The sequence below is a fragment of the Scyliorhinus torazame genome, chromosome 4 (genome assembly GCF_047496885.1).
Source record: "Scyliorhinus torazame isolate Kashiwa2021f chromosome 4, sScyTor2.1, whole genome shotgun sequence".
Classification (NCBI taxonomy): Eukaryota; Metazoa; Chordata; class Chondrichthyes; order Carcharhiniformes; family Scyliorhinidae; genus Scyliorhinus; species Scyliorhinus torazame.
This window is the reverse complement of record NC_092710.1, coordinates 188048169-188061260: the sequence shown is the minus strand read 5'-3', so window position 1 is coordinate 188061260 and position 13092 is coordinate 188048169. Positions and strand designations below refer to the sequence as shown.

The 13092-nt window shown below is 43.7% G+C and overlaps 1 protein-coding gene across 2 annotated transcripts in view; it reads right to left on the bottom strand.

The window, feature by feature from the left end:
* gtf3c2 (general transcription factor IIIC, polypeptide 2, beta) overlaps positions 1-10280 on the bottom strand; it is a 151784-nt gene extending 141504 nt beyond the window's left edge. For both annotated transcript variants that reach the window (XR_011940701.1, XM_072499005.1), the window contains exons 1-2: positions 10090-10280; positions 4191-5840 (exon numbers count right to left, since the gene is read on the bottom strand). Coding sequence is in view for 1 of the 2 variants with exons in the window: in XM_072499005.1 (XP_072355106.1) it covers positions 4191-5581 (1391 nt within the window). In the remaining variant the exon portion in view is untranslated. The remainder of the gene's footprint in view (positions 1-4190; positions 5841-10089) is intronic.
* Positions 10281-13092: the final 2812 nt, after the last annotated feature.

Sequence of the window (13092 nt, the reverse complement as noted above, 5' to 3'; positions counted from 1 at the left end):
CCATGACATTCAATGGGATTATCATCGCCGATCCTCCACTATCAACATCCTGGGGTTTACCATTCACCATAAACTGAACTGAATCAGCCATATAATACTGTGGCTACCAGAGTAAGTCAGAGGCTAGGAATCCTGTGGTGAGTAACCCCTTCTGAAAGCCTGCCTACCATCTACAGGGCACAAGAAAACAGCTCATCACCACCTTCTCAAGGGCAACTCAGGGTGGGCAATAAATGCTGGCCTAGCCAGCGATGCCCACATCCCGTAAAAATGAACAAAAAAGGCAAAACAAAGAAAACACCTAAAAAGAAAAAGTAAAAAGATCCCAGGGTACTATCTGCAGAGCAGGAGATTGACAACTGTTCCCCAGCCAAGGCACAATCACTGGCCATTTATCCCATTAGTTGTTTACAGAGCCTTGCTCTGAGCACATGCTCCTACATATTAGTGACTGACTTCAAAAATAAATGTAACGGTGGTTCCGACCAGTTTTGTTGTAATGAGCACATGATATGATGCTACTTAAATACAAGTTTTCCAAAATCTGTCTAATTTCTTCAGGAGTGGGGCTAGAATTCGCATTGTTCTGACTCAGAGGTGAATGTTGCCATTCATGGAGTCCATGGATTGCCATTTTCCATCCTATATGCAGCAAGTTCAATTTCTATCAGATTTCACCTGTCATAGTTCTTACCACTTTCATGTTCTGTGCAATTGCTACCACTCCTGATTCTACGCCCTATTCTATTCAGTATCAAGTATCTGATTGGCTCAGTGGCAACATTCTAATTTTGAGTCGGTAGATTGTGGCTTCAAACCCCACTTCAGGACTTGAGTCATAACCTATGTGAATGAAATGAAAATCGCTTATTGTCACAAGTAGGCTTCAAATGAAGTTACTGTGAAAAGCCCCTAGTCGCCACATTCCGGCACCTGTTCGGGGAGGCTGGTACGGGAATTGAACCAGCGCTGCTGGCCTTATTCTGCTTTACAAGCCAGCTGTTTAGCCCACTGTGCTAAACCAGCCCGTGTGACAGTTCTGAGGTATAATTGCACTGTTTGAGATGAGACATTAAACAGAGGCCATGTGATGCAAAATATTCCGTGGCACTATTCATAGTGCAGGGGAGTTCTCCATATGCCTTGGCCAACATTTATTCACTAATTACTAAAGTGTCACCCTACCCCTGGAGGCTTTCTCTTTGGGTCCTTCTCCCTGCCATCTGAGCATAAGGATCATCTCCTTTTTGCCAGAGTGCTTCTAAGGGATTCTCCCTCCTCTTGTGACACTTCTTCGTGCCACTTAGCTACCTGATTGTTCCTTGCTGCTAAATGGGGCTGATGCTTCATCCCAGGAGCAGACTCTACTGTGCCTCAGAGGTGAACATACCTCATCTAGCACAAATTTTTAAAAATTCTGTGAAAGGATAGAGAAAAAAATAATCACATCTTCAATTGAGACAGAAACTGGGGCTTGCAGCAAAAGATTGGTATGGAGCCAGGAACGATAGCGATAAGAGCCTGTGAGAGAAGCAGCAACAATCTTCCTCTCCCCCACCCAAGCACATGCAGTTTGCATTAAGAACCAAATCATTCACACTTAACATCTAAGGCTCTCACTCTTATTGCAGTACTGCTGAGGTGCGACATTGTCAGAAGAGCCAACTTTCAAATGAGAAGTTAAACCAAGTCTGCCTCCTAGATGGACAAGAAAGAATTCCATGATGCTATTCAAAGAGCACCGAATTCTTCTGGTGTCCTGTCAATGTATCCCTCAATCAGCAGCACTGTAAGACATTTATAATCACGCCTTTCATGACTGGAGGATGTATCAAAATGCTTTAAAAGAAATGTAATATTTTTGAAATGTAGGAGAAGGAAAGGCTGGATTGTGTGCTCAAGTGTCTGCAGTGGGTACGAACCCAGAACTTACTGATTCTATGGCAAGAGTGCTAGCAACCGTGTCACGGCAAATAAAATCAGTGGCCAAAAATGAGTTGCATTTGTGAGTTGTTTCTTTTTGTTCTCGTGGTGCACAATCTGTTTCATAATATTAAAATAGAAGTCACTTTATGATATAAATACATCTTGTATTGTCGTGCTTTGCAGCTTTAACCCTTTGAGGTATAGTCATGTGTACCATTGCTGATTGTGGGGTCTTGCTGTGTTCAATTTGACTGCCTTCCGCGTTATGACAGTGACTACATTTCAAAAGTAATATATTGCTATTAAAACATTTTGACATAACCTCGGGACATGAAAGATGCGATTATATATGCTTTCCCCATATCTTTTCTTATGATTAAGGGCACGGTAGCACAGTGGTTAGCACTGTTGCTTCACAGCGCCAGGGTCCCAGGTTTGATTCCCGTCTTGGGTCACTGTCTGTACGGAGTCTGCAAGTTCTCCCCATATCTGCGTGGGTTTCCTCCGGGTGCACCAGTTTCCTCCCACAAGTCCTGAATGACGTGCTGTTAGGTAATTTGGACATTCTGAATTCTCCCTCCGTGTACCCGAACAGGTGCCGGAATGTGGCTTTTCACAGTAACTTAATTGCAGTGTTAATGTAAGCCTACTTGTGACAATATAGATTATTATTAAAGATGATGGTTTTGTGGTAATGTCAAGATTTGTAATCCTTAGGCCCAGGCTAATACCCCAGGCCAGAGGTTCAAATCTTACCATGGCAGCTGGTGGAATTTAAATTCAATCAATTAAAACAAATCTGAAACAAAACAAAATTGGAAGTTTAAGTAGTGGTCCGATGAAATTATCATCAATTGCCATAAAAACCTAACTGGTTCACTAATGTCCTTTAGGGAAGGAAATCTTCCATCCTTACCTGATCTGGCCTACACGTGACTCCAGGTCCAAAGCAATGTCCTCTTAAATGGCCTAGCATGCCACTCATTTGAAGGGTAATTAGGGATGGCAACAAATACTGGTCTTGCAAGTGATACCACATCCCATAAAGAAATTTTAAAAATGTTTGAAAAGGTCAATTTAGACAGAAAATTAGGAAACATTATTGCTTGCCTGAGTACTGAGCCGACCTTTAGCTAGTACAGTGGGACAGTGGTTAGCACTGCTGCATTACAGCTTCAGGGACCTGGGTTCAGTTCCAGCCTTGGGTGACTGTGGATTTTGCACTTTCTCCCCGTGTCTGCATGGGTTTCCTCCGGTGCTCCGGTTTCCTCCCACAGTCCAAAGGATGTGCAGGTCAGGTGGATTGGCCAGGCAAAATTGCCCTTAGTGTCCAAAAATGTGTATATTAGGTGGGGTTACGGGTTAGGGTAGGGGATTGGGTTTAGGTGCAAACTTGATGGGCCAAACAGCCTCCTTCTACACTATAGGGATTCTATGATTCTAAAGCAGGTTTTGAAATTCCACACCTTTAGCGAAAACAGCTCCACCGCCTTTTGGAGAAATTGCAGTTGTGTAAAATGCAGCATAAAATACAACTGAAGTTCAGAACCAGTACGTTTAGTATGGGGGAATATAAATGGGAAGGTGAAAGATGACAAAAACATGTTTATAATTTTAAAAAATGATTTTCCATTATTCAAAAACAAAAATAAGAAAAACAGCTTGATAATATTGCAATGGTTTTGTTCATATTAATATGAAAATTCTGGTCATCACCTCCATTTACCGAAGCATTTAAATATAGCAAGATTTATATTCCATGTTTTTGCTCTGAACACTTGTCTGCTTCCTAACGGAGTGCTCTGAGGTAACGTGCCCTCCTATTACCTCTTCCACAGGACTGTGCCTGAGATCATGAAAGTGTGTGGACACGGTGAGAATGACCATGTTCTAATGATGGCTGGCAAGTCTACAATATAGCAATGTGTTGACCACCAGCCCACCTAAGCACATCCCATTCATCGCAAGATTTTAGTGCCAACCATTGATTACGATGAGGGTAGACAAACAGACCTTAGGGGCTTCACAAAAATCATCAGAACATTTAGCAATAAATACTGGAATCAGTGACACACCCAATGTTTTTTTCATACTTAACGTAAACTGATTTGAGTGTCTTGATCTCTCTCTGATTTGTGTATCATTCACGTTGAGATTAGAGGACTAATTTTCCAATTGTGCACTCCTGACAGGATGCCTTACCCACTAGAACACATAGCTACAATTCAATCATGTCTGCATGGCCAACAAGATAATTTCCTTACGCTCTGGCCGCCCGCCTCTTTGGTCGGCCACTTGCTGTTACTTCATCATCAGCAACGCTCTGTTCCAATAAACTCTGGACAATTGGCTTCAGCAGCCCATGGGTATCTGCACTCTCTTCTTGTGGCAGCATCTTATTTTTAGGTTTCCTTCCTCTCTTCTTTGGGATCTTCACCGGTTGAGGATCACCACCATTCTCTGAACTATTACTACCTGCTAATGGAGTCTGCAGCACTGCTTTTGCATCCTTAGGTTTTCTGCCTCTTTTCGTCAGACCCTTAACCGGTTGAGGAATTCCCATCTCACCGTCACCTTCATTCTCAGCACCATCACAAATCCCCTTTGATGGAATTTGTTGCTCTACTCCTTCAACAGTCTTTGCCTCTACATTCTTAGGTTTTCTTCCTCGTTTCTTTGGGGTTTTGACCGGTTGAGGAGTTCCCAATTCACTGTCACCGCCATTCTCAGTATTGTCACACTCTCCCTTTGATAAAGGTTGCGATACTATTCCTTCAACAGACATTGCTTTTACATTTTTAGGTTTCCTTGCTCGTTTCTTTGGGATCTTCAATGGTTCAGCAATTTCCACCTCATTGTCACCACCATTTTCAATGTTACCATGACTGAGAATTTCCTTTGGAGGAGCAACCATTGCACTTTTAGGTTTTCTTTTTCGTTTCTTGGTGATATTCACAGGATCAGTTCTTGTTTCACCAGAACTACCATTCACAGATGTATTATGGAGGGCCACTGCGGTATTACCCGCCAAGTTATTTTGCTCTTTTTTGCATTTACCCCATTTTATGCCTGAATTTTGCTGTATTGATAATATGTCAGTTGCTAAACAAGACTCTATTCCACACTCATTCAGAGTTGCAGCATTCTCATCTGCAGCAGGGTGCTTTAAAAGATCAATCAGCCGATCTTTTCCTTCTTTTCTCAATTGTTCTTCTATATCCCAAGTACCCTTCTGTGAAACTGCCAAATGCTTGGGTGAGAGACTGATATCTTTTGAAGAGACTGTGGCACATGTCGGAGCACTGTTACCCACAGCAAAATGACTATCTGCAGATTTGGATTTCTCTCTTTTCATCATACCACTTTGTTGTAAAAGAGTTGTACCAACAGTTAGGCAGTTTTCATCTGCAGATACATCAGAAGCCATCACATTTGTGGTAAGAAGATCAGTTGCTAATTTTAGGCCAGGAACAAGTGGGCCTTTGTCATTTTGTCGACTTTTGTTACCAGCTGTTGCTTGCCCTGATGTTCTAATAGCAACCATTGGTTTGGCAACTTGCATGGATGCTTCAGATATAAATGAAGTACGCTTACTAGTATTGCTTATTAACATTAAACTCTCACAGTCTCTTTCTATGCTGCCAGACATGCACATGGCTTCTGTTTCCAAATGTACACAGTTCTCAGCAGGGATCCCCACTTGAAAATCACTGGCTGTAGGTCCAAATCCATCATTATTTACTTGGGACGTAGTATCTTCAGAAGGTTGAGCAGTTTCTACAGCCACAGCCCTTTTTTGCGCTTCTTCTGCATCAGCCTCACAGGTTTCCTGAAGATTTGGTTCTATAAATGTACCTTCCTCCTTGTACACTTCAGGCAGTTGATCAGCTCAGGCTCAGCAATTTCATTAAAATCTAGAAAACAAATCAGAAACTTCAAATTCAATACTGCAGTTGAGGATGACACATTTCACACAACATTGTCACAAGTAGGCTTAAATTAACACTGCAATGAAGTTATTGTGAAAAGCCCCTAGTTGCCACACTGTTCGGGTACACTGAGGGAGAATTCAGAATGTCCAAATGACCTAAGCACGTCTTTTCGGACATGTGGGAGGAAACCCACGCAGACACAGGAGAACTTGCAGATTCCGCAGACAGTGATCCAGGCCGGGAATCGAACCTGGGATCATGGCGATGTGAAGTAACAGTGCTAACCACTGTGCTACCGTGCCGCATTGCAAAGCCTAAATTCCAACTAAGCAGCATGCAACAGAGGTTACTTGGGCATTGTATCTCTGAGCTTATAGTAGCTAACTGCATACAATCACACATGGTTCGGGTGCTGGGCCACAAACATTGTGTTATTCTCAACTTTGATGATTTTCGAATTACAGTTTATGATCACTGCTAAATGTCAAGAGTTCAGGAATTCAAGAGAAGCTTTTGGACCTATTCCTTCAACAAAAAACACACATTAGAAAATTACTAATTTGGCTGGTTATATATCTTGGATATTTCTTCATGATCTCACAGGGGAAACAGTGGCATAGTGGTATTATCACTAGACTAGTAAACCAGAGACCCAGAGTAATGTTCTGGGGACCCAGGTTCAAATCCCGAATTCAATAAAAATCTGGAATTAAAAGTCTAGTACAAACGAAGAGCAATACAGCACAATAACAGGCCCTTCGGCATTCCAAGCCTGCGGTCATGATACCACACTTGGCCAAAATCCTCAGCACTTCCCTGTGCTGTATCCCTCTATACCCATCCTATCCATTTATTTGTCAAGATGCTTTTTGAACGCCGTTAATGTATCTGTTTCCACAACCTCCTCTGGCAATGAGTTCCAGGCACTCACGACCCTCTGTGTAAAAAACCTGCCTCGCACATCTCCTCTAATGATGACCATGAAACCACTGTTGATTATTGTAAAAACCCATCTGGTTCACTAATGCCCTTTAGGAAAGGAAATCTGCCTTTCTTAACAGGTCTGGCCGACATGTGACTCCAGACCCACAGTAACGTGGGTCACTTTTAACTGTCCCCTCAAGGACAATAAATGCTGGCACTGCCTACAATGCCCACGTCCCATGAATGAATAAGAAAAAAATCAAAGAAAGCCACAGAGCAATATGCCGTAATTATGATGCAACTCCTTAAAAACACTATTTGTTGTGCTTTGCAGTTGACACCTTCATAGTTCCAGTATCTCAATCTTAAATATTGCTCCATATTTTCCAAAAATACTAAATATTTGAGAACACCACAGAATTTCAGAATTTCTACAGTGCAGGAGACCATTCAGCCCATCAGCCCTTGAAGAGTACCCTACCTAAACCCATGCCCCGACACTATCCCCGTAACTCCACCTAACCTTTTGAACACTAAAGGGCAATTTATCATGATCAATTCACCTATTCTGCCCACGTTTGGACTGTGGGAGGAAACCGGAGCACCCGGAGGAAACCCAAACAAAGGGAGAAAGTGCAAACTCCACACAGTCACCCATGGCCAGAATTGAACCCGGGTCCCTGGCGCTGTGAGGCAGCAGTGCTATCCACTGCACCACCGTGCCGTCCCCTCATGCTATATCTTTTTCTAAATACATTAACAAATGAAATATCATATGATCAACTGTGTTTTATACCAAAGTTGGTATAAAAACATTCAAGGTAACATTAAATAATGTAAATGTATTATAAAATACAGCATCTGCCATTTGGGTTTCATTTTCAGAGTACCCAATCTGTAATACTAACAAAAATACTAGCTGTCACATCCAACCGCCCAATCATATTGATAGCTTAGAATTCTACTCTTTCAATTTAAGATCTTGAGTTTGAATCTGATCCTAACTGATGTGCTAAAAATCTCCTTTATCTGTCAGCTACAAGGGTCCTAAGTAAAAGGACTTTGCCCAATTTTAGCTGTCTGGCCCCTTAACTTGGCAAATACAAAGATTTCATAGTCTGCTGGAAGGAAAAGAAGGGAAAGAGCACGGTAGCACAGTGCTTAGCACTGTTGCTTCACAGTTCCAGGGTCCCAGGTTCGATTCCTGGCTTGGATCACTGTCTGCACGTTCTCCCTGTGACTGTGTGAGTTTCCTCCGGGTGCTCCGGTTTCCTCCCACAAATCCCAAAAGACGGGATGAATTGGATATTCTGAAATCTCCCTCTGTGTACCCAAAGAGGGTCCGGAATGTGGTGACTAGGACTTTTCACAGTAACCTCATTGCAGTGTTAATGTAAGCCTACTTGTGACAATAAAGATTATTATTATAACTTCAATTTAGAGGGCAGTCGGCAAGAATTCGGTCATCAGGTGCGAGGTGTAGCTCTATGTGACGAGGTCTGGCCCGTATCCAGCTCCTGCACATGGTAGATACCCAAGCCATCTTCTGCTTTGTGGTGATCAAATATGGACAGTGTCTCAGCTGGGCCATGCCATTTCACTTGTTCCTCGTGGAAAGGTATGTGCAGAAAAACACCTTTGACCTAAAGCCCATGCACATAATGTTATCGAAACTGAGCCTCTCAGATGGTGCTCTGAACAGACTGACAAAGTCATTTGCAGAATGTCTCATAGCCAAATCTCTCAAACAAGCACCAAGATGCAACTTGGTTAGTAGTGAGAAGGGCCCTCCCAGTCAGGTCCTTCCTACACACTTGGAAACTCACTTACTCTGCAATCCACCCTCCAGGCAGCTGGGGTGGGGAAGAGATAATAATAATAATTGCTTATCGTCACAAGTAAGCTTCAATGAAGTTACTGTGAAAAGCCCCCTAGTCGCCACATTCCAGCGCCTGTTCGGGGAGGCTGGTACGGGAATTGAATCCGCGCTGCTGGTCTTGTTCTGCATTACAAGCCAGTTATTTAGCCCACTGTGATAAACCAGCCCCTAATTGCCTTCCAACTCTTACTGGAATGTGCCATTGCAAAGCAGCTGTGGCGACAGATGCTATTGTTCTCATCAAGTTTTCATTCCATGCAGCTCAAATGCAGGATTCTGTGCTCAATGGCTATTCCCAAGTATGCAGGCTAAGATAAACATGAATTGCTGCTGGAGGGCCAAAGTGCTGAAAGACATTCTTTGGTCTTGCTGGTCAACAATCAAGTGTTGTAGACTGGCACATTTCAGGGTCCATAGTACATGATGAAGGGTGCACAAAACTTTGCTATTGCAAAGGCTCACTGGAGAAAGGTCTCCTGCCATTATACACTAAGGGAATGGAAACCATGTAAAACCCCTTGGGCTTCATGCACCAGAGAATTTTTGACATGCACGGTAGCACAGTGGTTAGCACAGTTGCTTCACAGCACCAGGGTCCCTGGTTCGATTCCCGGCATGGGTCTCTGTCTGTGCGGAGTCTGCACGTTCTCTCAGTGTCTGCAGGGGTTTCCTCCCGCAAGTCCCGAAAGATGTGCTTGTGAGGTGAATCGGACATTCTGAATTCTCCCTCTGTGTACCCTAACAGGCGCCGTAGTGTGGAGACTAGGGGCTTTTCACAGTAACTTCATTGCAGTTTTAATGTAAGCCTACTTGTGACACTAATAAAGATTATTATGTTTGTCTGATTACCCTCTTGTGATGTGCCCTTAGCATTTAACTACATTGAAGGTGTTCTAGAAAACTGTTGTGATGGAGAGGGTAGGTGATAGGCGAGTGGATGAAAATGGCAGCAAGCTACTTTTGTAAGGTGGGACGGGGGGAGGAGGGGGAGGGCAAGGCAGAAGGCAGTTGTGTTCTTCTGTACATTGTTCACCAACTCACTGGTGGTGCATGTTGTACTTTCAAGATCGAACAGCAGAGTCAGGCTGGCAGGTGGAGGATGCCAACTTGGGGCGGCTATCCACGGTGGTTGACTGTAGCACATTGGAAGCGAAACATGGGGGCGAAGTTAACCATTTGGGCGAAATGTGCATCCCCAGCAGAGTGACAGCCGTCAAACTGGACTGGCTGGCAAGAGGCAGATGGTGTAATCAGCTGGAGCCCAGGCCAGCCTGGCACCGCCGGTTAGACCGGCCACCGAGCCTCCCCGACCGGGAGCTGAACAGCCAGCTCCGGTGCCTGGAGCTTTCACCCAGGGAGAGAGTGACAGGCCAGGCCCGGCCCACTAAAACCTGCCGAGGCCTGGGATTAATTTTACAGCTTCAATACCTTGTCTCATCGCACCCCGCCCCCGCAGGCTTCTTGACTGAACCGATGAGGATGAAGCTCAGACCCGGGTACACGTGGAACTTGAACCCGCCGTTATTTTGTACAATGGTCCAGCTCCCCCTCGCCTTTCTCAAAGGCCATTCAACACTCCGGCTGCCAAACACCCAACGGGCCACCGTCTCCGGGCGGAGCGTAGCCCAACCCCCCCCCCCCCCCCCCCCCCCCCAAAGGATGATTGACACACTGACGGACCATACTCAGGCCGAGCGGCCGCGACGTCATGACGTATGATAAACAAATGGGCGGGACAACTGACCAGCTGACCGAACTCGCACCGCGGTGACGTCAAAGTAAAGCGACCCCGTACGCCCGACTGCTGATGCCGATTTGAAGATGGTGCTGCCATCTTTAATACTGGCATAAGGAGGGGTTGCCCCATTGTCCGATTATAATGGCTGGATACTGGCAGGAGAGACCGGGCGATCGTGGTTTATGCCCATGCCTGCCAGATTACAAGGTCATATTACAGGATTGCAGGGGAGATTTGCTCCGATATCCAAGAAGGGTATTTTTGCCTTCCGCGCATGCAGCCAATTGAATGTCAAAATTTATCTGCGATTCGGCAATCTTCCCGCAGCTACATTTCACTTTTAGTTCGAAGTTTGTTTCCAGTAATGGGAACGGCGCAATAGTAAACACAATGGAATAGTGAATCTACAAATTAAATCTGGAACTTCCAAGGGTTTATTTAACTGACACAGAAGTCAATTTGTTACAGGATTGAGAGTTCCTGTTTCAGTGGTATAACAGAATGATTATATGGTGCCAGCTATCACAATGGCCAACCCTCACGGTCCAGATTTCTCTGGAGTTTTGTTTCCAGTAATTACATTTCAATCTCGTGGATACTGCTGTGAGCAATTCAGGTGAAAAACTCAAAAGGTGTTTGTCATTTTCTTGAACATTTTTATTGATTAATCGCCACTATTTCTACAACTAAAGAAAATGCTGTTTGGCGAAGCATGAAAGTCATGTATCGAAGGCTCCAGAACTGTCAATCCAAAACTAGTCGGTAAAGATGGTTACTCCAATGCCTTGACGATATCTGCTTAAATAACGAACGGAAGATTTGCATGTCACAGTTTCATCAGTTTCTTCTATCCCGTCTTAAGTTATTTCATTTAATTTCAGATGAGTCCCTCTATTCTTGATCCATTAATAACTGGAAGGGAACAATCCAAATCTTCCGTTGGTATTCGTAACTTCTAAATACCAGGCAGCATATGTGTTCGTATTGCCTCAATATCTTTCTTCTCGTGCAGAATCCAAAATGGCACATAATAAAACGGTGATCTTATTAATCCACCACTAATCTACTTTTTGTCTGATTTTACCACTTGCCTGATTTGAGATAAACAGAATAAAAAGTGATATATTGAGTAAAATGCCATTGAACGAAGTATATTCATGAGCCAGGTCAAACGGTTTTGACTTCAAATGAAATCAAGCAACGAGATAGGACTAATTAATGACCTGATAGTGAAGATGCCCTTTGTACCTATCACAATATTATTGAATTTTACATTTCATTTGAGGGAGAGAAGAGTGGTCCCAAGATTAGTTTTTTGAACGTACATAACGGCAATTATGAGGACATGAAAGCAGAGCTAACTAAAGTGAACTGGCAATTTAGGTTAAGGGATAGGCCAATAGAGATATAGTGGAAGACATCATTTCAGAATACACGGAATAGATGCATTCCAACAAGAAATAAAAATTCCAAGGAGAGAACCAATCATCCATGGTTAACTAAAAAAATGAAAGATTGTAGCAAACTTAAAGAAAAATCACAATTGCACAATGATTGGCAATAATCTGATCTAATAATCATTGTTATTGTCACAAGTAGGCTTACATTAACACTGCAATGAAGTTACTGTGAAAATCCCCTAGTCGCCACACTCCAGCGCCTGTTCGGGTAGAGGGAGAATTCAGAATGTCCAATCACCGTACAAGCACATCTTTCGGGACTTGTGGGAGGAAACCGGAGAATCCGGAGGAAACCTACGCAGACACGGGGAGAACGTGCAGACTCCGCACAGACAGTGACCGAAGTGGGAATCGAACCTGGGACCCTGACGCTGTGAAGCAACAGTGCCAACCACTGTGCTACCATGCCGCCCAGAAGATTAGACATAATATAAAAAATAGCAAAGAATGACCAAAAAATGAATGCGGGAAAAATTAAGAGTACGAGAGAAGGCTCGAAGAGAAATATAAAAACAGAGTTTCGATAGATATTTATAAGAGTTAACTAAGTGAGCATTCGTCCAATAGAAAACAAGTCTGGGGACTTAATAATGGAAAATAAGGAGATGGCCGATGAATGGAATCATAGAATCTCTATAGTGCAACGGAGGCCATTCGGCCCATCAAGTCTGCACTGACCATCCAAAAGTGCACCCTACCTAGGCTCACTCCTCCACTTAGTCGCCGTAATCCCACCTAACCTTTGGACACGAAGGGCCAATCCACCTAACCTGCACATCTTCGGATTGTGGGAGGAAACCAAGGCACCCGGAGGAAACCCACCCAGAAATGAGAAGAACATGCAAACTCCAGAAAGACAGTTACCCAAGGTCAGAATTGAACCCAAGTCCCTGGTGCTGTGAGGCAGCAGAAGTACTAATCACTGCACCATCATGCTGCCTTGCATTGGTCTTCACTGCTGAGGAAAAAAATTAGCATCCTAGAAATAGGTGGAAATCAGGAAATGTAAGGCAGGGAGGAATTGAAGAAAATTACAAACAGCAGGGAAGTGATACTGAGCAAATTGTTGGAGCCGTGAGCTGACAAACTTCATTCTAAGGCCATAAAAGTGGTTAGTGAGATAGGTGATGTGTTGGTTTTAATTTTACAAAATTCCCTAGATTCGTGGAAGGTTCCATTAGGTTGAAAAAAAGCAGATCTAACTCGTTCATTCAAAAAGAGGAGACAGCAGGA